The sequence below is a fragment of the Calypte anna genome, chromosome 4B (assembly GCF_003957555.1).
Source record: "Calypte anna isolate BGI_N300 chromosome 4B, bCalAnn1_v1.p, whole genome shotgun sequence".
Classification (NCBI taxonomy): domain Eukaryota; kingdom Metazoa; phylum Chordata; class Aves; order Apodiformes; family Trochilidae; genus Calypte; species Calypte anna.
In genome coordinates this window covers 22,384,105-22,407,759 of record NC_044249.1, presented here as the reverse complement: position 1 = coordinate 22,407,759, position 23,655 = coordinate 22,384,105, and the positions used below count along the sequence as shown (strand labels likewise).

The 23,655-nt window shown below is 51.4% G+C and overlaps 1 protein-coding gene across 1 annotated transcript; it reads right to left on the bottom strand.

The window, feature by feature from the left end:
* Positions 1-3,839: 3,839 nt before the first annotated feature.
* Positions 3,840-23,047, bottom strand: LOC103531153 (cytochrome P450 26B1). Its single transcript, XM_030450662.1, has 6 exons — positions 22,641-23,047; positions 20,152-20,376; positions 7,187-7,462; positions 5,858-6,013; positions 4,922-5,203; positions 3,840-4,238 (listed from the first exon to the last, which is right to left on the bottom strand). The coding sequence occupies exons 1-6, from the start codon at positions 22,842-22,844 to the stop codon at positions 3,846-3,848; spliced, it is 1,536 nt and encodes a 511-aa protein (XP_030306522.1). The 5' UTR covers positions 22,845-23,047; the 3' UTR covers positions 3,840-3,845.
* Between the last annotated feature and the right edge of the window lie 608 nt (positions 23,048-23,655).

Below are 23,655 nucleotides of genomic sequence, written 5' to 3'. Positions count from 1 at the left end.
GGAATTTCCCTGTAGTTCAAGTGGAATTTCCCTGGAGCTCAACCCCTACCCACCAGTGGGGCTCAACCTGGCCATGGACACCAACAGGTCCCCAGGTGGGAGGACAAATCCCACTTGGTGGGTGCTCCAGTTCCCAGGAAGCCCTTGTGAACCCTGAGACCCCAACCCAGGTTGAGAGATGTAGATGAGTAGGAAGCAAAACAAAACAAAAAAAAAAAGAAAAAAACCAGTTTGGAGATCCAAGTCTTTTTTTTTTTTTTTTTTTTTATTATGGAAGTCTATAAAATAGCCACATGGATTACTTTTGTTTGTTTGTTTGTTTTTTAAGATCACAAAATACACAACATTCATTTTAATATGCAACACAGAATATTATATACATATTAAAACCCACATGACTGAAACACGTGTTCACGGCACCAAGTTCAGAATGAAAGAACCCCACAAGTGCTTTTTTCTTTTTTTTTTTTTTAATATTAAAACCAACTGTGATAAAACATATTAATATTTCTTCAAGACGATGTTTACAATAAAGAGGGGGGAAAAAAAATCATATTTTACTAAATAACAAATATTTAACAGCAAAAAAACCTTTATACTAAATATCTATTTTGAATTATAACAAAAATAGTACTTAGAATAGTTTATAAAGACAGACCAAAAAAAAAAAAAAATTTGTGTATAAAATAATATTATAGCAAATTGGACTGTGCTAAGGAAAAAAAACCAAACCAAACAAAAAAACAAACGATTCTGAGATTCAAAGTGCTTTATTCTGCAAAACCACTGCAGCAACTTTTTTTTTTTTTTTTTAGTCAAGTTACATTAGTTAGGAATGGAAAAAAAAAATAAAAACAAAACAAAAAAAAGCAAAGCATGGCTGAGTGGTGCCCAGATGAAATACTCACACACACAAACATTATATAGAGAGATGACAGGAGCAGATATATATAATGGATGTATGCACCTCGTGTCACTGCTCTCCAGGCAACCACTCACCCAAAAGCATGTTTGGTTTTCACTTTGTCATGACATTGGAAGTTAAAATTAAAAAAAAATAAAATAAATGTATTCAGCAAAATCACCTTCACTGCTCTCCTGTGGGACTGAGCCCATTTGGAAAAGTCAACCCCAAAGGGATTTTGCTGGCCACAGAGAGGCACAAAGCCACCTCTGAGCTTTAGCCAGAGCTTTTTAACCTTGGTGTCTTCTCCAGCTTTCCCCTTTTTCAGCCTCCACTCCCCCAAGCACATTGGGATCCCCTGATGGGGCTGGGATGGAAAGAAGAGCTCCTGAAAAGCACCCACTGCTGGGTTTCTGGAGTTTTGGGGTTTTTTTTCCCTGTCGCCCATCCACCTCCTGTCCTCATCCTTATATCCCAAGGAGCTCACCACCCACAAAGCCCATGGACACCCTCCCATTCCTCTCACCTTTCCCCACATGTTTGTCCCTGGGAGACTCACCCCTTCCCTTCACATTCAGGTTTAAGTTCTCCTTGGGATTTTGATTGCAATTAAGCTCCTTCTGTCCCCCAGAAATTCTCCTCTCCATCATGGACAAGGACAATGCCCAGAATCTCACCAGTGTCAGACCTACTGGTGTTTCACTCAGCATTTCCAGGAACATGGTGCACACAGAACCTCCCGACACCTTCCTTTTGGGTTTGGCACCTTGTTTACCAACCAGAAGCCAAGGTTTGAATCTGAATGGCATCTCCTAGAAGACTGAGAGTTTTCTGTCAGGTTTTATCAACCTGAAAATCAAGTTATGCACCCCAGTTGGGAAAGGGGGGGGGACAGGACACCATCCTCTGGGATGTTCCTGGGTGGAGGGTTTCTGGCAGCTTGGCTGACAGCAATCCAACCTCAAGAGCTTCCCTTGGCTAAAAAAAAAAAATAAAAATACTGCCTCCCTTCTCCTTGTCCCCACCAGGTGATGGGCTGGCAAAGGCAGCCACCACCATCACTGACTTGACACTTCCTTCAGCCTTCCAAAGAGGCACCCACTCCTCATAACCTGCAAAGCAACCCACACCTGCCCCTTCACCCTTCCTTATTGCAACCCCTCCGACTTATCTGGACACCTTTAAAGCTGAAAGCCAAGCTGCCCACCCCAAGCACAAGATCTTTCCCCATGGTGGTCAGGAGAGGGCTCAGCCATGGGCCTTGTGTTGTTCTTTCCATCTTGGAGGGCAGGAGATGGGAGAGGAGTGGGGCTGGGGAGAGATGCCTCAGGTCCAAGAGAAGGATCTCCCAAACTGGGGCTTGGTTCTGGTCTGAACCAAACTCCTGCTGGGGAGTTCAGGGGAGAGGAGGGGAAGGAGGAGGTTGGCTTTTGTGCATGGCCATGTCTGCTTTCAACACAACCAGCCCACTCCACACTCAACCCAGAAGCCTCTTGCATGCAAAAAAAAAATAAATAAAAATCAAATCAAACCAATTCACCCAGCAAATGGAAGGTAAGATACCTCACTGGCCACTTGCTTGTGCTGGAGAAGCGTGGGGCAGGACCCCTCTCCTGGGTTAGTGGTGGGATGGGGTGGGCAGCGTGCAAGGAGCCTGCCTGCTCCTTCTCCTGCTTGCCAGGCTCCCTCTGTCACCAAACAAAACCCAAAGACAGACAAAGGATGTGCACGTTGGCTTCTTTATGGAGATCACCTTTAATGCAAATCAGCTCCCGGGGATGGGGATGCACCAGGATGAGCAGCTCCAAGCAGGATGTGCTCAGAGCTGTGGTGGGGCCATGGGGTAGGAGGCTGGTGCCTGCACCTTGAGAGATAGAGAGCAAAGGCACCAAAATGCCCTCCCTCCCCCCCAAAAAAATTAAAAAATGGGTGCCTCTGCAGAGGGAAGGGGTGCAGACAGGCCATGTAGCAGCAGCAGCAGGAAACTCAATGAGAAAAAAAAAATTAAAACAAAATAATAATTATTAAAAAAAAAAAAGGACATCCCACCGCCACCCAGATCCCCAGATGCATTTTGCAGAATGCAAATATGCACTCGCCCAAGGCCTCAGAGGGACAGCTCAGCCCAGGACAAGACACCACAGGGTTTTTCAGTCCCGCAGCAGAGGTGAAACAGCAGCCCCGACCCCCCCAGCCTGCCCCGGCACCAGCGGGAGAGGGGATGGCAACAGGCACCACTCATCTCCTCCCTCACCAAGGAAAGCCTCCAATGCCCCAAAACAAAAAAAAACCCAACCAAACAGATGAAAAAAAACACAAAAAACCAAAACCCAACCAAAAAAACCAACAAAAAAAACCCAAACGCACAAAGCAACAACAACAAAAAAAAACACAACAAAACAAAACAACCCCCCAAACACTGTTACCACCAGCTAATTTAACACTGTTAAAAAATAAAATAAAATAAAAAAAAAAAAAGGCCAGAGGCCACCCAAGAGCCCCCCTAGGACACCAGACCTTGGATGGCGTCTGATTTCCAAAGCCTTTCCCGCAGCCGGGCCCTTTGCAGCGCTCCTCCTGGCAGCAGAAGTGTTTCATAGATATTTATATATATATATATTTATAATATTTAGATACTGTGTATGGTCAGGCATCGTTTCCCAGCTCGACTTGGGTCCTGTGACTCCTCCTCCACATCCGAACGAAAACGAAGACGCGCGATGCCGCCCCCGGCCTTCTCCGGGCCCCGCGGGAAAAGCGAAATGGTTCTGGCAGCTTCACCCGTGGAGAAAGCAGTCCCGACCCGGAGGCTCTGCGAAGCCAGCGCCGTGGAGAAGTTCCTCATCCCTTTCTCCTCCCCTCCTCTTCATGCCCCTTGCCCCCAACCCCACCCCTCCGTCCCCCGGCCGCCCGTCCCTCGCGCCCACCGAGCCGTCGGCCTTTACACCGTCGCTCCCAGCATGGCGTCTGTCCCCGTCAGGATCTCGTTCTGGTTGGAATCCAGTCCAAAAAATTTGACCTTCAGTCCGTCGACCGGGTGGACCACGGGCACCAGGGTGATTTTGGGGAAAGTCCTGGTGGCGAGCTCGAAGCGGCTGGTGCTGGCCAACTCGATGGCCAAGGCCTTGAGGAAGAGCTTGGCCAGGTGTTTGCCCAGACAGGTCCGTACGCCGCCTCCGAAGGGCAGGTAGTGGAACCTCCCCTCCTTGTCTTCGCTTCGGCCTTGCCCGAAGCGGTCGGGGTCGAAGACATCCACGTCCTTGAAGACGGGGGCAGTGTCATGGGTGTCCCTGATGCTGTACATCACACTCCAGCCCTTGGGGATTTGGAAGCCCTGGAGAGAAGAGGGAGGAGGTGGAGAGAAAACCAGAGAGAAAGTCAAGCCTACTGGAGAGGAAACCAGAGCGAGCCAACCCAACTGCAAAGGGAGCAGGAGAAACATAAAAGCCTTTTTGATTCACCTGCTTTACTCCCATTTTTTTAGAACCACAGAATTCCTGAAGGGTTTGGTTTGGAAGAGACCTTAAAGATCATCAAGATCCAAACCCCCTGTGTGGGCAGGGACACCTCTCACTAGACCAAGTTGCTCCAAGCCCCATCCAACCTGGCCTTCAGACTTCCAGAGATGGGGCATCGACAACTTCCCTAGGCAACCTATTCCAGTGTTTTACTCCCCCAACAATGAAGAATGTCTTCCTAATACCTAACCCAAAATCTCCCCTCTTTCAGTTTAAAACCATCACCCCTTATCCTGTCACTATCCCCTCAGGTGAAAAGCTCCACCACCAGCTTTCCTGTAGGCTCCCTTCATATACTGGGAGGCCTCCTCAGAGCCTTCTCCTCTCCAGGCTGAAGACCTCCAACTCTCTCAGTTGGCTCCACACCCCATTACCCTCCTCTGAGGTCCTCAGCAGGACCTCCCCGAGGTCTCACCTAAGCCAGGCTGGAACCAACTTTGCACCCACCCACAAAGGGCTGTTCGGGGGAGCTTGGGGAGAGAGAGATGGCAAAACTCACATCCAACTCAAAGGTTTGCAGCACCGTCCGGTACCCCCCGGAGATGGGGGTGAAGAGGCGAAGCACCTCCTTGATGACACAATCCAGGTAGTGGAGGCTGCTGATGTTGTCGAGCCGGAGGGAGCCCTCGCAGATGCAGCCGTTGTGGAGGATCCCCTTGCTCCTCAGCTCCTCCCGCAGCTTCTCCAGGACCCGGGGGTGTTTGAGGAGCTGCATGATCAGGGAGGTGCTGGCGCTGGCAGTGGTGGCGTAGGCAGCAAAGATGAGCTCCAGGGTGCCATCCTGGAAGGCAAGAGCAAAGCCAGGGTAAGACCCAGGGGGTGGACAGACAGACAGACAGACAGACAGACAAGCCAGTCAAGGGATGTGTTTTTTTCCCAACAGCCTGGTCATGCCTAACTCCAAGGTTTCTCCTTGTGCAGGCACAGGTTTTGGACACCCACCATGGGGAGCTTCCCACTGAGCCTTGGAGGGTGCTGAGGGCCAGGCAGGTGGAATTAAAAACCTGTGGATGGCTCTTGATAGCACATGAAGGACACATTATGCCATGCCACTGCTGCAGATAACAACCAGCTAAGGGCTTACAATCCCTGCAAAGGAGCCACCATAAAACTGGATGGGTGAAGGGATGAAGCTGAGCAAGGCTGAAAGCTTCAGCAAACTCGTCTGGACTTTTGGTCTTCCCTGGAAATACTTCTTAGAAAAGGTTGAACACAAGCTGCAAACAAATAAGGCCCTTAGGAGAACAAATGGCACCATGATCCACCAGACCAGGATTCACCTGCAGCTCCAACAACACATCATGGAGACCCTCAGCTCTCACTGCCCATCTCAGGTCAACCCCCCCAAAAAGATCCTCCTGACAGCAGCTCACACTTTGCTTTTTGAGGAACCCCTGCCCAGCAAGGCCAAGGTGACCATGGGGAAGATCTTTACCTTCAGCTCCTGCATGGTGAGCTCCTTGCCATGCTCCTTGCCACTCTCTATCAAGATGTCCAGCGCGTCGGCGTAGTCCTTGCCCTGCGTGTTCTGCAGTTTCTCCTGGATGGCTTTCTCCAGCCCCTTCTGCAGTGTCTCGCGTGCCCGGATGCCCTGTGGGGCAGGAAACCATCAGACCACGTAGGACACAACCACAGAACGTCTTAGGTTGGAAGAGACCTTCAAGATCATCCAGTCCAACCGCTGACCAACACTGTAAAGCTCAAAGATCTGTAAGACACGACCACCATCCCCAGCCCAGCATCCCCAGGAGCTGGAGAAGTTTTCAGGACAACATTTCCAAGCAATCCAACTGCAATTGCAGGTGCTCAAAGAGAAGAATGCTGATGTTGTTCCCTGGGCAGGAGGAGCAAACCCCGAGCGGGTGAGATTACAGGCAGGAGTAATCAGCACCTACGTGCAAATGACAGGGATGCTGTGGGAGCCCCAGGACTGCACCAGTTCACAGGCATCCAGCTTGCCCTGGGATGGACAGGAGGCCCTGGGAAAACTTGTTCCTCAAAGGAAAGTCAATTGATCAGCAAGGATCCTCTACCTCCGACCCATTTTATCACCTGGGCTCAGTAAAGCAATTCCCATCCCAGTGCAGCTGCAAACGCTTCGGGGCTGCAAATGATTTGGGCTCAGGCACGGGGTCAAAGAACAAGAACAAAACTGGCAGCAAGGATCATAAAAAAAAAATTAATTTCCAACCTCCCTCCTTGCTCCCATCCCCGAATTTCTGTTGCTGAAATTTCGTTGTCCCCCCCCCCAGAAAAAAAGATAATTTTTTCCCCATTTTTTGGCCTGCGTCATTCATGGAAAAAGGAGAGTAGCTCATGGAATGAGAAGGTCCAGTGTCCTGTTTCACCATGGGGACAGGAGGGAATTAATAAAAAAACCAAAAAAACCAACCAAACAAAAAAACCCAACAAAAAACACACACACAAAAAAAAACCACAGCAAAGAAAAAAAAAACCAAAAAACCCAAAAAATCGTAGCAAAACTGCCAACTACAAGTGAATAAAAATTAACAATTTAATCTAGGAAAGTCCTGACTGCAATTCTCCCTTTCATCAAACCACACAGTCCCCAGCACTCCAGAACCCTTGGAATGGATCCCCACCTCCACTCCTCCAAACCTGGATTGTGCAGCCCAAACCAGACCTGCTTCTAGAGAGCGGAGGGTGCGAAGCCATCACACCAAGAATCTGTAGAGGCAGGCGTCAGCCACAGCCCCATAAATCCAAATCATTTGGTGGTTATCAGCTGGTGGATGGCTCTTACCCTCCTGTAGCCACTGAAGGGCAGATCCACGGGCAGGGAGAAGACGTTCTCCACAAACTGCTGGTAGACCTCGAAGAGGCGGTTGAGTTCCTCGTCGGGGATGCGGAAGCCCAGCAGGACACGGATGGCCATGCGGAAGGTGAGCTTCTGGGTCTCGTGGTAGACATTGATGGACTCAGGGTTGCTGCTCCAGGCCCGAAGGGTGTCTTTGATTACCAGCTGGATCTTGGGGAGATAGCTCTCCAGGGCCTCATGGCTGAAGATTTTAGAGAAAACCTACAAAACAAGGAGTGAGGTGAGGTTTCCACACAGCCCCAACACAACGCTCTTTGCCTTCTCTAGTAACCAGCTTCTCTCCATGAAAATGGACATCACGGGTCTCCTTGTCATCATCCAGAATCACCAGTTCCTAAAATAGGTGCCAAAAAGGGGTCAGTGGAGAACTACCAGCTGACATGCCCTCCACAGGCTGATCCCCACCATGACCACCGCAAACCATGGACAACAACACGGGGCAGACCAGGGGTGGGAGGAAACACTTCACCCTGTGCACACCACGATGGATGGAACCAACTTCCCCACAGCTCCATGTCTTGTGGCCTCCCTTTACATTCACCCCGTGGTTTGGAGGTTGTTAATTCCCCTCTTCCACAGGGATTCTCTAGTGTCTAACATTAGGGTTGTGCACATACACGGAGAGATGCAGGCTTTTCCCTCAGTGGCAGTTCCTCCCCCTACCAACCATGTTCCTTTTAAATATACACCAGAAAAAAAAAAAAAAAAAGTAAAATTATTATTTTGAGGCCTTTGGGATCTCTGTGGAATCTGGCTGAACTCCGACAGGGGTTCAGGTGGGGAAGAGCAGCACACACATACACGGCGGCTGTGACTGCACATGGCTCAATTCATTGGGAAACTGAGAAAAAAAGAAAAAAAAAAAAAACAACTCAAAAAAATCTCCCTCATGTCAGCAGACAGTATTAATTTAAGCTCTGGGAGTAAACACTGTGTGGGCCTGGGCCTCCCCAGGTCCCCAGTGCTAAGGACTCCCTGCTCCAATTTGGGTCAGGGCCCGCGCGTTGCCCGAGGAGCTCAGCAATGCCAGGAATGTCCCCTCAGCCCTCCCCAGCACAGCCCACAAGTGCAGGCTTTCATTCAGCACCCCTGGCTGCATCCCTCCCAGAGTGCACCCGAGGAAAGAAAAATTAAAAAAAAAAAAAAAAAAAAAAAGTGCTGTTTGTTGATTTATTTTTTTTTTTTTTATTGCCCTCCACACGAGCACGCACGGGGCAGCACGCACACAGGCAGCACCCCTGGGAAAATCAAATTAAAAAGAGGGAGCTGCAAGTCTGCAGAGCCACCACTGGTGGCCGGGTTCCTGGTGGGGGGGCTTGGAAGTTATCAACCCAAGGAGGAGAGAACTCAAAGCCACCCCCTCTTTCCATGAGCGCCGGACTCGCTGGAGCTGTAAATGTGAGAATTTCCTCCGCAGTCAGCACTCAAAAGGGAAAGGTAATATTTTCCTGGCTGCGACCCCTCGTTGCTAATGCACATCGTTCACCAGGATTTTGTTTGGTGAAATAACAGCCCTGTCCCCTCACAGCCCCGGGGTGGGAAGCTCTGCAGGAGCGGGGCTGAGCCCTGAGCAAAACTCATCACAGGGGACGGGGTCGAGCAGAGCTCAAGAGGTTTCTTCCTCCCCAAGGAAAACACCCGGTGCAAATCCTGACAAATCCCATGGTATGGGCAAGAAAAATGCAAGCAGAGCAAGGGAGAGATCTGCCTGCAGACAGACAGACAGACAGACAGACAGCCCCAGATGGCTCCGTGGAGGCATGAATGAAGGGAATGAATGAATGAATGAATCAGTGACTGAATGAATGAATGAACAGCGGGGTGGGGAGAGGACGGCGAGGAGATTCCTGCTGCCTCCCTGCACTTCCCCATCTATTTTTAAGCCTGGAAAGGGCAGTGACACTCGGGCAGAGCTGCCTGTGTTGAGAGGTGAAAAAGCTCAGAAAAGGAAAGCTGGAGGTGCTCAGCTGCCCCAGGGAAGGTAGGAAGGGAGCTGGGGAAATGCTGGTTCCTGGTGGCCGGGAGCAGGAGCCCAGGCTTTGACACAGTGTGGGTTGAAGGAGAGCTGGCAGGCAGCAGCTGCTCCACAGGGATGGGACAGCACCTCCTGAGTGGGGCCAGCAAAGGGACACCAATGTCCTCCCAGTCCTTCCAATATCTGCCCTTCATCCACACAATTCTTATCCCAAACCCCTGAGCTTGGATCCAGCAGGATCCCTTCATTCATGTCTCAGTTTCTCCAGCTGAGAGCAGGGCTGGTGAGGGGACAGCCTCTGCTGTAAGGATGTTGCCCTACTGGGAGCCACCACCCCCATGGAGGTGACACCTGGAGCTCCCAACCTGGGACAAACACATCCCTCCTCCCCTAGCTCTGCCCAGCACCTCCCTGGGGGAAGAACCTCAGGTGTCCCCTGCAAGAAACAAAGCAACCTAAGACATTCCTCTGGTCCTGCTGTGCAAAATTGCTGCTGCACTGCAGAGAACCAGTCCTGGGGCCTGATCCATACCCTGCACACCAAGCCAGACCCTGAAGAGGTGAGTGCCCATCCCCAGGAGTGATGCTCAGCCACAGAGAGGAGAAGGAAGTGTGAGCCTCCAAAGGGGCCAACACACCACCAGCCCAGCCTGAAAAAGGGGGAACATTTATAGAATCATAGAATAATTCAGGTTGTAAGGGACTTCTAAAGGTCATCTAGTCCAAGCCCCTCCCTGCAGGGACATCCTCAACCAGATCAGGTTGCTCAGAGCTCATCAAGCTTCACCTTGAATATCTCCAGGGATTTAGCACTGGAAGGCAGGGGGAGATTTTTTTTTTTTTTTTTCTTTCTTGGCCCTTTTTTTTTGAGCTGTCCTTTTGCTCTTGGGCTCTTCCAGCCCCATACAGCTGCACCCTACAACTACCAGAGCCTGAAGGTCCTGACCACAGAGCTGGCCAACATCACAAGCCCCCGGCCACGCTGCCGGCTCCTTGCAATGTCCCGGCCACACTGCTTAATCCCAGATGTCAGCAGATCCTTCCCCAGCCAGACACAAGTCTGGATCCCCTTCCAGTCACCTCCAGTTCAACCCTGCATCTTTCCAGTTGATTAAAAAGGAGGAGAACGCAGCCAACTTTCCCCGACGGAATCTCCGCCAGTTTCTAGCCTAAAATTCCTGCGCCCTCTAGTGAAGCCGAACCGAACATCCCACTCACTGCAGCAAGACCGGGAAAAACCACGGAGCATTAAAAAAAAAAAAGTTGCTCCAGAGCTGCCAAAGGACAAAAATCAGCCCTAAGAGGATGCCCAGCTCTGCTAACACCGAGATGCAGCAGCCCAATCGTTCTGCGGGTCTCGGTGGCAGTGCTGGGGCAGCAGTCAGGACTTTTGGGGGATGCTGGAAAAAGCCCCTGATTATTTTTATTCACATTTTGGTATGTCCTAAAAGACCCAAGTCTGGGAATTTGCTCCATCCGGGGGCATTCATTCAGACCATGCATCCTCTCACCCTACAGCAAGGAAGACACCACCACCCAGCAAGCCCAGCTGGAAACTTCCAAATCTGCCTCGCAGTGGAAAAAAGGATATTTAAAGACTTATGGTTTTCCTAAGGCACAAAATTCCTCCACTGCTCTGGGCTCTCCTGGAGAGGTCCAGCTCCACATGATAGCAAAGCACCTCCAGCCTCAGCTGAAAAATACCTCAGCCCTGTCCTTAAACTATACCAAGGAGGAGAGGACAATCAAGCAAAGAACCCTGAACTTCAACCCCCAGGGATTTCATGTGTAGCAAAGGCTTCATTTGGTGTCTGAGGTGGGGAAGAGTTAGCAGGAGTGATGCTTTTCATGGTGTCCCCCCTCCTGGGTGCTGGCCAAGCACCAGCTTCAGCCCCTGCCTTTAGCTGACTGTGATCTCCCCTGCTCCCACCCAGCACATCAGCATGGCAAAGAGGGAACAGAGCTTTCCCTCCCTCCTCTCCAGGAGGAAAATTTACACCTTGGGGTCAGACACCTGCATCTCATCCAGCCTGCACCAACCAACCAAAAGTAACATTCAGCACTGAGATGTTTTCACACACCAGTTTGGCCCCCAGCAGTGGTTTGGCCAACAGGATGTGTCAGGAAGCACCCAAAGCAGCATCTCAACCTGGAGGTGTCCTATTTGTTCCTCTGTTTCAAAAGACCAGGCAGTGTTTGTCCTGGCCCTGTCCTGTCACCACAATATAATCTGTGCCTGCTTCTCCTAGATGCAGAGCCCATCACCATTCTCCAGAGGGCTTGGAAACCCTGATATTTTAGAAGTGAGATGATAAGGCTCACAGGCAAGAGGCTGCCCTGGCATCAGAAGCAAAGTGAAAACACAGAGAAAACAAAAAACCAAAAAAACCAAACCAAACCAAAACAAAACAAACAAAAAAAAAAGTTGTGCAGACTATGGAAGCCACCACCAAGAGGAGAGGACTTCCACAAAAGCCCCAACACTCTGCCATCTATTTGGTTTCACCTTTCACAGTCACCTAGCAAAAGCCTGAGGCCTTTTCTCTCTGTGCTGTAAGTGGAAAATGGAGCACACAGACCACTTCAAGGTCTCCTGCCATGCTCCATCATGTAAGGAATCCAAGCCCATTGAGAGGGGAAAAAGTTTCAGCTCCTGATGACCCAAAAGGAGTGATGCTTGGGTTGAAAGCAAAATGCTGGAGGTGGGGTGAAGGTGAGGAGCAGGGGTGTCCTGGGGGAGCTGAGGGCAGCAACCTCTCCCAGGGAGAAACACAAGAGCCTCACAAATGGTGCAACCTATCTCCAAAAGGTATTTTTTACTGAAGTTCAAATGACTCTCAAAAAAATGTGCTGGAAAAGAAAAAAAAATAGTAATAATAAAAACACAGCCTTCTGACAAACCATCCACAGACTTGGGGTTCAATCCAAACCCCTCTAAGAGGCCATCAGGTCACAGGGGCTGGGATGCAGAGGATGGAGAGGAGAGCAGAGAACCAGAAGGACACCCTGCATCTGCCTGAGCACCCTCCTCTGCCACACTGCCTGGGATCTCATCAGGAACCAGGGCCAGCACCAGCAGAATGCAACCACCCAGCAACCCGGGCTGCTTAGCACACCCTGCATGGGGACACCTGAACAGGCTGCTCTTCATAGAACCAGCAGATTGGTTTGGTCAGAAAAGACTTTTGAGGTCATCAAGTCCAACTGATAACCCATCCCTGCCCAGGCCACCCCCACCCCATGTCCCTCATCCCCACATCCCCACGCTCTGAAACCCCTCCAGGGATGATGGGGACTCCAGCCCTGCCCTGGGCAGCCTGGGCCAGGCCCTGACAACCCTTTCCAGGCAGAAATTGTTCCCCAGCTCCAACCTAAACCTCCCCTGGCACAACTTGAGGCCGTTTCCTCTTGTCCTTTACCATCTCCATGCCTACACCACCTCTGACGTTCTCGTCCATGTGCCCTTCCCCTCCAACTTATTCAGGAGGAACCAGGGCATCCAAGGAGAGCCAAATTCACCTTCCACTCTTCAAGGAGGGAATCAAATACAGGATGGGAAAGAGAAAGAAGATGTGTGACAATGAAAGGGGACCTGTGTCTAGCCAGAAGAGCTTAGAAAGATGGGATCTGCTGGCCAAGAAGAGGTCCAACAGGGCAAGGACACAATGCCTGTGGTTGGTGTCTTTGCTGTGGAGCTGTGGAGCAGCAGCATCCTACAAACCCACAGGCAGCATGGTCAGAGCAGCCATTCACCCCCAGCAGATGGTCACAGGGAGCTGGGATGGGCTCTGCCCTTTGATTTTGGCCCATGTACCAAATCCCAGCCCCGGGATGTGGAGATGAGAGTTTACTAAAGAGAAGGAGAGCAGCTTGCCCAGGCAGCAGGGGCACTGCTCTGTCTGCTACTGTGGAGCCAGTGGAGGAGAAATATTACCAAAAAAGTCTCCTTTTTGCTGACCCCCTGCATCTTCCTGGTGCATGGAGGTGGGAACCTCACAGAGGGAAGAAACCCCACGAATTAAAGTAACCCAGAGCATGGACTCTCCTAGAGTCCAGAGAGAAGCACACACCAAATGGTGCAGATATCCCTACTCCTGACCATGTGAGGCCCTGCTGACTATCAGGGGCCTCATCCCAAGGATGAGATGACAAGGGCTGAGATGACTCAAGGCCACCTTACAAAATGAAGGAGAAGAAAGGCTAAGCCCAAGCTGGCTGGCAGAGGGACATCTTTAGTGGTAGAAGTGCCACCTGAGAAGAAATGGAGAGCACAGTTAATCCAAAACAAAGCTCCCAGTCCCCAGAAGGATAACTGGGATACTACAAACCACAACTCTGCAGGCTGCTCATACTGCTTGGGAGGACAGAGCACAGGAACACAGAACAGTCTGGGTTGGAAGGAACCTTCAAAATAATCTAATTCTAACCCCCCTGCCACGGGCAGGGACACTTCCCCATAGAGCAGGTTGCTCCAGGACCTATCCAACCTGGCCTTCAACAATTCCAAGTGGAATTTTGGCTTCAGCCTGGGGAGAAGCTTCATCTTCTCCACATCCTAGGACATCCAGCAGCCTCCAGCTCAGGTGACACAGGAAGAGCATCCCAGGTTACAGAGGTTCAGCTCCAGGGGATCCTTACATCTCCTGGGCTGTAACCACACTGGGACACAGCACAGCTCCTCCAAGCATTTTGGGGTGGAAGGTGCTATGAAGAGGCAGGAAGTTTTTCTTTCAGCCAGGAGAGCCTGTACTTTGCTTTTTTGTAGGTTTTTTTTTCTTTTTTGTAATAATCCATTGGAATTACTCTGGATTTACACCAGGGTAGATGACAGAGCTCTTTGGTCTAAAGTCAGTGAGCCAACCCAGCTGACAAATTCTTCCCCAAGACCACGAACGAGAGCTTTTCCCCATCAATGGAAGCCTTTTCTCCAGCTCCAGAGCCTCTTGCCCCTGGCTTAGAGCTCCCACATGGAGATGCCAAGAAGGGGCTGGCAGCTGGAATCCTTGAGCTGACTGATATGATTCTGGGTGTCAGAGGGGTGTGGGGGGGGGGTGGCTCAGATGGAAGGGGATGGTTTCTTTTTCAGAGGGTGGTGGGATTGGGTGGAAATGCCAAAAAAAAAAAAAAAAAAAAAATCAACCATTAAAAAAAGCCTCTAAACAACTTAAATCAGACTTTTTTGCAGGGTGAAAGGTATGTTCCCACCACCTCACATCCCTCCTTCCTCCTCACGCCTCTCTCCCCTCTCCCTCCTTCCCTCCCCCCCCCCCAAGCCCCAGTCCAGCCCACAGCAGCTGGTTTATATTTGGTTGTAAATTTATGGCCCCTTTTGTGTTCTTAATCCTCTTGCAAACTATATTAAAGCCTCAGACCTTTCTACTTGGTGCTAATAAGCTCAACACTTGTATGCCTCCGAGGCAGAACATTAATTGTGGTGTGTTAATGAATGATGTAGTTTTGGACAGTGAGACAAACCAGGCCATTTCTCTGCACCACTGTCTGCTTCCTCCTGCAGTCGCCGGGTCTAGGATGTCTACCCAGCCCATGGACTGCCTTTATTTTATTCTCTTTCTTTCTTTTTCCTTTTTTTTTTTTTCTTTTTCCTTTTTTAAGCCAGCCGTGCCTATTTTGGGTTTACTGTGCTGGAAGACAGAACAGACCCAGCAAGTCCAGCTCTCCTGCCAAGGCTGGATGCTTCCAGGGAAAGTCTGAGTCCCACCTACCCCGTGGCACCAACTCTGTGTATCCTGCATGGGGAAACTCCTTCCTGGCCCCAGGCACTGCTCAGGCTCGACCTAAAACCTAAAGGCCATGTGTCCTGCTCGTTTCCAGTTCCCATTTCCTTCTCCACTGGGATGCTGGGGTCCCTCACAGGCACAAGAGGAAATCCCAGACTGGTTTGGGTTGGAAGGGATCTTAAAAACATCCATTCCCACCCCCCTGCCATGCCCAGGGACACCTCTCACAGCCCAGGGTGCTCCAAGCCCCATCCAACCTTCAACACTGCCAGGGATGGGGCAGCCACAGCTTCTGGGGGCAACCTGGGGCTCAGCACCCTCACAGAGAAGAAATACCTTCCTCAACCCCCTCTCTTCCATTTTAAAGCCATCTCCCCTTGTCCTACCACTCCATGTCCATGTTTAAAATCCCTCCCCAGCTTTCCTGAAGATATCTACATGATCCAGGATGAGATGGGAAAAGGATTGAGTGAAGAGCCAGGTGTGCACAGGGTATGGTCCATGTGCCACCAAAACAAGGTCAGGATGGAGAGAGACAGAGGACCCTCATCCCCAGTAACCCTTTCCCCATGAGTTCCTGCAGGAGGTCCCCTCTGTCACGACATCACGTCATGACATCCATCCTTCATGAGCTGGAGGGAGATCTGCCACCAAGAAGTCAGGGCAAGAGCTTCCCCCGTGCTCAGCCAGATGCAAGAAGGACGTGGCTGCTCCTGCCAGTAACCTGCAAGGTGACTGTGACCAAAATGCCACTGCAGAGGCACAACCTGCCTGCACCACAGCAGGGGTGGCCCAGCTCCTTCTATGACACCACCATAAACCCCATGACCCAAGGGCAGTCCCAGCCTCTCAGAAGATACTGATCTCAGGAGGGAGGTTGAGGAGCTTTGAGTTGCTTTTGTTGACTACTTGTAAACTGTTCTTATCAACCAGCTCCATCTCAGGCCAAGGACAGAGCCAAGGCTGATGACATCTGCAATAAACTGATAACCCTGCTGTGGGGTGGGCAAGCCCTGCTCCCAGCCCTCTCACCCAAGCTGTCACATCCCCAGGAAAAGCTGAGTTTATCACCAGAGACCTCCTCTCAAATACTGGAGAGTTCATTTCCCAAAAAAAAGAGGAAGTTTTCTCCAAATGATATTAACTTTGACAGCTTCCTGCAGGGGAAAATTAGTACCTATGGGATGGGGAAGAAGAAAGCTGCCATAGCTACCAGCTCCTCAATGTGCTGCCACCTCAGCACCTTTCCAACGTGCATCTTGGAGCCCATGGGACTAAAACCTCTGGGATGGAGAAGAGGAAAATCACCTGCTTTATGGAAAGGGATATGGATTCCACACAAAATCCTGAAGAGAAGCTGAGACAGGAACAAAAGAGAGAAGAGCTCCAGAGACTGAGTTGCCCAACCTGATGGCTCTGATTCCATCACCATCAAAGTGTCCTTCTGCAGGACACAGGAATAGCTGTGATTTGCTGACCTTGAAGTTATGTTGAAGAGCTGAAACTCTTTGGAAAGCTTCAGATCATGCAAAAGAGGCAATGGCAATGCCAAGCCATCAGAAATATTGTGCAAGAACACGTTGGGCTGAAAGCTCTTTGCTAGAGCTTGTCTTCACATCTCGGTGGCAATCTGTCCCACCAAGAGGAGACCACAGCTCAGGTGCCAGAGAATGATAAAAGATTCAGTGCTGCTGCAAACAAAAGCAACTCCCCTGGCTCTTAGAAAGACAACAAGGACTTGTCACAGGTGGTGACCATGTAAGGGTTGGTGGAACAAGAGCCAGAGATGACCCCAATGGTTGGAGCTGCAGCAGAAGGTGAGCACATGGGTTTCATGCTCCACCTTCCCTTGGGTTGGCCAGCACCCCACACCACAAGCAGCCTGACAAGAAATCATCTCAGGTACAACTTCTGGCAAGACTGGAGGAGGAGGAGAAACCACTTAAAAGCAAGGAAAGCCTCAAGCTCAGAGATGAGGTAGAAAACAGAGATGGATGGAGCTAACACTCCAGAAAGCCCTGCGGTGCTTTAAACTGAATTGTCAACAAGCTAGAAGGTTTCCCAGGAAATACCACTGCTCTTTTCCATGGAGCTTGCAGACTGCTCCAGTTTTTCCGTATTTTAATTAATACAAGCACCCTTACTACAGAAGTTGGTCAAGCCTGTGAAGAAGGTGGCCTTCTGCCAAGAGCTTCTTTGCTCAGTACCCCAGAGGAAGGCACAGAAGGCACCAGAGAGAAAAAAACTACTGAGAAGGAGCAAATTTCAATCTTAGATCTGGTGCTTCCTCCTCAGACCTCTCACAGTCTTGGGGTGGGCAGAGTTAAAAGTCAACACCATTCCACAGCAACAAGAGCTCAGGGCTAATCAACTCCAAGGACGCCGGTGGCTTCTGCCAGCAGAAGGCACCTGGCATGGAAAAAGCTTTAATCTGGTCATCACAATCTTGCCAAGAACAAAACAGTTTCTTCTCTTCCTGCTAGCAGCAGGTTCACCTTATCTCCACGTGCACGACTCACCAGGTTCAGGGGTGGTTTGCACAGGGGAGAAGGTGACTCAAGCAGCTGCTGGGGTCAGGGGCCACCCATGGGTGCCTGGTGCATGAGATGCTCACCTCCACTACAACAGCAATTAAGAGACCAAGGGAAGGAATCATAGAATGGTTTGGGGTTGGAAGAATCCTTAAAGCTCATCCATTCCCACCCCCCTGCAATGGGCAGGGACACCTCCCACCAGCCCAGGGGGCTCCAAGCCCCATCCAACCTTCAACACTGCCAGGGATGGGGCAGCCACAGCTTCTGGGGGCAGCCAGGGGCTCAGCACCCTCATCCCAAAGAATTTCTTCCTGATTCCTAACCCTACATCTCCCCTCTTCAGGTTTTATCAGGACAACCTCCTGGTTTATCAGCAATCAGGACAACCTCCTGTTTGCCAAGGGAAGGGAAGGAGCTGAGCCCAGTGTACCCAACCCAGTGCCACTGAAACTGAAAGCTGAAAAAAATCATTAACTCCATTCACATCCCCTGTCCCACTGATCCAGGGAAAGCGTTTGCTCTGGGGGATGTCAGAGCTCAAAGCAGAGGTGAAGGGTGCAAGCAGGAGCAGGCATGGGTGACCAGGGTCATCCCAGGATGGGGTTCTGCCAGAGCACCTTTTCTCAGGAGGCTTTAGCCACCCCTTAGGGAGGAATCAGGAGCCTTGCCAGCTGGGGATTGTGCACGATGCCAAAAAATCAGGAAGGCAAAAGGCTTTTGAGGAGGAGAATGGAGATCCAAGCCAGGCTTTAGGCTCGGAAAAATCCCAAAGCATTTGGATTCACAGTTCAAGGTGGGACATATATTTCTCACTTGGTTAAAACACAAAAGTGAGAACATCAAGCATAAATATTGAAGGAGAAAGTCTTTCCCCTTTCCACACTGCTGGCATTGCTCCTTGCTGGCACTGGCACTCCCCATCTGAGCTGTGGTACAAATTACAAGTCCATCAGGATACCACAGAGGTCGGGCCTCCCTTTTCCATGACCCCATTCCCATAACCCACGCTCTCCTCTCCTCCCCCAGCATCTGCTCCTGAGGGCTGAATTCCGCGGTTTTATCGGGGCATTCTCAACCAAAGGGCCTTCAGTCACCTCCTTCCAGTAGCAAAAAAACCATTATCTTGCCAGGCAGAAGGTAAAAGCAGCAGAGAAGGGGAGTAAAGGCACCTTCACATTGCTGCTTTAACCCTTCCCTTAAAAACAGGGAAATAAAGAGTAGGAAAAGGCATCACTCCCCATGAGGGCAAATCCTGCCCTGCAAGGGAGGGAGCCCCAAGAACTGACACCCTTTCTTTTTGACAGCAAGGTCAGGAATAAATGCTCACTTTCCTTAAGAAAACCAACTCCAAGTAGCCTGGGTGTAGCTGCAAATGCTGAGTCTGCCCAGGTGAGGACAGTCCTTGTGGTATCCCCCCAGCTAGTGGATGTCATGGGATGTTTGTTTTCTCCTCTTCCCCCCCTCCCCAGGAGAAAAGAGGGAGTGATTTGGTTTGGTAAGGATTTTTGTAGAAATATAGATGCCAAAATAGAAAATCCTGCTGGACCAGAGAGAGGACCTGGCCCCAGGGCAGGACTGGGACAGCCCCTTGGCTCTGGGTACCAGCTGGCTGTGCCAGCAATGCCATCCCCACACCACAGAGAGGGGGGGGACAGACACAGTGCCTCCACCCCAGCCCAATTCAGCCAGGAAAGCTCCTGGCCTGGGGAGGACAGGATGCCAAAGCCAACATCCACCTCACTACGCCAGCCCGTGTGGGCTGTCACCTCTGCCACCACCTTTGCTGATGGGGGGAGGACATCAGGGTGATCCCTGGCAGCTGCTTGGCCTCAAAAGCCCCACACACCCCCCAGGCAGGCTGCCCTGAGCTACCCCCTGCCTTAGGGGGTCTCACCCAGAGACCACTATGGGGGTTAAGCAAGGTAAGAACACACGAGGGTCTCAGCCCCCCCCCCCCCCATTTCATCCCTGCACCCCCCAACGGTGCCCCACTTTCCCTGAAATCCAACACAATGCTCAGAACCTTAAAACCCCCTCCCCAGGAGTACCAACCCCACAGATCTCCCTGCAACACCCTCCTGGAAGAGCCTGGAAATAAGGGGGAGGGGGCCCACTTCTTCACCCCCCTCCCTTGCCCACTGGCCACATCACCTTTTAAAGAGCCCACCAGGACCATGCTTGCCCCACAGCTCCCAACAGAGCCCCACACCCCTGGCTGTGGGGGGGGCAGAGGGGCAGCACCCCAGCATCAATTTGCATGTGTGTGTGTCCCCCCCTTTTAAATTCCTCAAAGGCATCGAACGGGGACACCAGGAGGAGGAGGAGGCACCCAGGAGGGACCCCCCCCCCCCCCAGGGACAAAGGGTCCAGGGGGGGGGATGAGGAGGGGGACGAGGAGGGGAGACACAGAGAGGAGGGGGACAAGGGACAAGGAGAGGAGGGGGACAAGGAGAGGAGGAGACAGAGGGGACAAGGAGCAGAAAGGGACAGGAGACAAGAAGAGGAAGGGGACAAGGAGAGGACAGGGAGACAAGGAGATGAGTGGGAGGAGGCGAGGAAGAGGTTAGCAGGAAAAGGGGGCGGGGTGTTTGGGGTTCCCCCGCCCCAGGCGCGCACCCACGCGTGTCCCCGTCTCCCTCTCACCTTCCTCTTGTGTCGGTGGATGTCGCCGATGGAGTTGGCCACCGTGTTGGGTCCCAGCAGCATGCGGGTGCTGCGCGGCCACTCGGTGCTCACCAGGTGATGTTCCCCCATCAGGATCTTCCGCACGTTTTCCGCCCCCGTCACCCGCACCAGCGGACGCCCCAGCAAGTGCGTCTTGAAAACGTTCCCGTACTTCTCCCGCCGGGAAGATTGGAAGCAGGAACCCTGGGATGGGGTGGGAGAGGAGGAAGGGATGCAGGGAAGGGTGAGAGGGAGAAAGACGGGGGGGTGTGGGGAGGGGGGGCGATGTTACCGCACGGCTACCACGCGTGGGGATCCCCAAGGGGCAGCTTGGGGGGGCTATTGGAGGTTTGGAGGCGAGTTTTTGGGGGGCAGAAATGGGCGATATTGGGGTAACCCCGACATCCCCTGCACTCAGCCGTCCGACGGGGCGCCCGGCGCTGCCCGCTCCTTCCGCAGCCCCGCCGGGGGTCGGTGCCTTCCGCTCCCCCTTCCTCCTCCTCCTCCTCCCTTTTACTTCTACCTTTACCTCCCCTGGCATTTTTTTACGCGTTTTCTTCCCCCCCCCCCCCCCCTCCTCTCTCTCTCTCTCTCTCCTTTTTTTTTTTTTTCTATTTTTTTTTTTTTCCGCTCGGGCTGAATTTACTCGAAAGGCTCCAATTTGCTTAAGTAAATCTCCAGATTGGGGCGAGTTTTAATAACTTTCCCACATGCTCCGGGGGCTTTTGTCGGCAAAGAGGCGGGGATGGAGCCGCAGGGAAAGAGAGGGGAGGCTGGCGGTGGTTGTGTCTCCCCCTTCCCCCCCGAAAAAAAAAAAAAACCCCATCCCGAGCAGGGAGAGAACTGCGAGCCCCGGCACCGGGCTGGGAGCGCGGGTGTTTATTTTGAAACAAAAGCGCGGTTGTGAATTTCAGATGTTCAGGTGACCCTGTTTCTTGATCTGCGTAAATATAATTAAAGTCCTTTTTGTGGCATTAATAAAGAGTTATTTGTACACCATTTCCAGGGCAGCACAAAGAGGACCTTTATGTGGGTGAAGTTTCGAATGGAGTCCAATTTATACAAAATTTTGTATTTTTAGCCCTTGGACTCTGTTTGGACGGAGCCTGTGGAAAAGCGAGAACCCTTTTCTGGTCCCCCTGTAAAAAATCTGATAAATTTCTTTAAAAAATAAAGCCCTATTGAGAGAGGGCGGTTAACCCCTTCGGCGCCGCTGGAGGGGAGGGGAACGGGGCCGCCACGCCGGGCTCCCACGTCGGGGCTTCCCCTGCCACGGGGGAGGGGACACCGGGGGACACCGCAGCCCTTGCAGCCGGGACCGGGCTGCCCTGCCCGGCTACGGGCTCTGCCGTCCATCCCCTCAGCGGTCCCATCAATGAAACGCGATTTCCACTGGCGGGAGCATCCTTACCAGCTTCCCATTTACTTATTATTATTACGTTAGGATTATTATTTTTTTTTTTAATTGTTATTATTATTTGGCCCTGGGAGGGAATGGGGGTGGGAAACTCTCGGGCTAATTTGCCTCGGAGCTTCCCTGCTGGGATGCTGAGAGCCCGGGGGGTGCCCCCAGCCCAGCCAGCGGCTCCCCCCCCCGGCTCGGGGCACCCCTCGTCCGCCTCCTCCCTTCTTTATTCTTTTTAATTTTTTCAATTTCTTTTTTTTTTCCCCCTCTCTCCTTTCTTGGCAGTCACCCCCCCCTCCAGCTCCCGGCACCGCGGGCCGAGGGGATCCCGCTCCTCCCGCCGCTGTTCAGCATTTAGCGAGGTTAATCCCGGGTTAATCTACCCATTACCTCCACGGGCTTCCCCAAACCCGAGCCGGGTGGGTTGAGAACCCGAGGGGAACATCCCCAGGGAGGGGACTGGAGGCGAGGGGATAGAATATTGCCACGAGACAGGGGGAGGACACAACCCACCACGAAGTCCCCTCGTCCTGCCCGGCGACATCCACACCCTCACCCCGGGGCTACATCCCACCCGCGCCTTTATATTATTTAAATTTTTTTTTTTTTTTAAAGAGCTTTTCGGGGAAGAAAAAGAGATTTTTGGCAGTGTGGGGAAGAGCCCAAAACCCCTGTCCCTGTGTCTATGTCCCCGCACAGGGGAAGCTCCCAGCCGGCAGAAGCCGCAGCGCGGTGGCCGCTCCGGGGCGAGCCCAGCCGGGCCGGGTTCCCTCGGTTCTTTCTCCGCCCCCCTAAACCCCCCCAAAATTTAAAATCTCCTCTCCCAAACCACCACCAGCTCCCCCTTCCAGCCCCAGCTACCTCCCCAGCTCGCCGGGAACCCGCATGATGCAATCGAAAAGAAAAAAAAAAAAAAAAAAAGGAAGAAAAAAAAAAAAAAAAAAGAAGAAGAAGAAAAAAGCCTTTTTTTTAAAAAAAAAAAAAAAAAAAAAAGGAAAAGCAGCAGCAGCAGCAGCCGGTCCTCCCAGCCCACCTTCCAGGGAGGGAAGGGAATCCTCCTTACCTGCAGGAGCCAGTGGAAGGTTTCTCCGATTAAAGGGAATCCCATAGAGCCTTTAGGGATTGGTAGCTTGCAGGTTTTGTCGCGGGTGGCAGCCCAGCGGAGCTGCCACAGCTGTTGGGACACGGCCAGCAGCAAAGTCAGTGACACCAAGCACGCGGCGAGGGTAGCCAGTGCCGAGACGAGATCAAAACTTGCAAAAAGCATATTTGGAAGAAGAAGGAGGAGGAGGGTGGGGAAGAGAAACAGCCCCTTTGACAGGCACCACACTCGCACCCACACACGCACGCAGGAAAAGAGGGCGATTGCGGAGCTGCCTGGGGGGTCCTGGGGCGTGGGGAAAGGAGGGGGTGTCGGTTCGCCCCCCTCTCTGCTGGCAGGTTAGGAAAATAACAGGAAAAAAAAAAAAAAAAGAGGGGTGGAGGGGGGAAAAAAAAAGGGCCCCCCCCCCCAAAAAACAGTTTCTCCTCTGTCCCTCTCTGAAAACTTTGTTCTTGTTTGGAATAAACTTGACAGAGTGACACAGGCGGGGAAAAAAAAACAAAACAGAAAAAAAAAAAAGGAAAAAATAAAACCAAACCAAAGCCAACAAAAAACAGCCCAAGCAAAACCCACACAAAGCAAAAAAGAGAAAAATTAAAAATAAAAGCAGTAAAAGAGACCCCTAAAAAGGGTACGGGAGGAGGAGAGAAAAAATCGAGAGCAAAAATGAAAAAGAAAAAAGAAAACACCTCGAGTGAATGGGGGAAAAAAAAAAGACCCCCAAAAAAGTCCAAATGTAGATGCTCTGCCTGTCTCTCGCTTTCAAGGCAAAGCCACACACACCAGCAAGGGGAAAAAAAATGAAAGAAAAAAAAAAAAAAAAGGAGCGAGATTTAAAAAAAAAATATTAAAAAAATCATAAAATAATTCAGCCACGACCTGGAGAGATGGAAGAATTAAATAGCTATATATATGTATCTACACACACGGAGCGAGGTGGATCGGTTTATATCTCTATCTCTCCCTGTATAAATAT

Coding starts and splice junctions, on each gene's coding strand:
- LOC103531153 (XM_030450662.1), bottom strand. CDS start 22,844: ATGCTTTTTGCAAGTTTTGATCTCGTCTCGGCACTGGCTACCCTCGCC. Junction 20,377..22,640: donor CCTTCCACTGGCTCCTGCAG/GTAAGGAGGATT, acceptor ACCCCATCCCAG/GGTTCCTGCTTCCAATCTTC. Junction 7,463..20,151: donor TCCACCGACACAAGAGGAAG/GTGAGAGGGAGA, acceptor CTTGTTTTGTAG/GTTTTCTCTAAAATCTTCAG.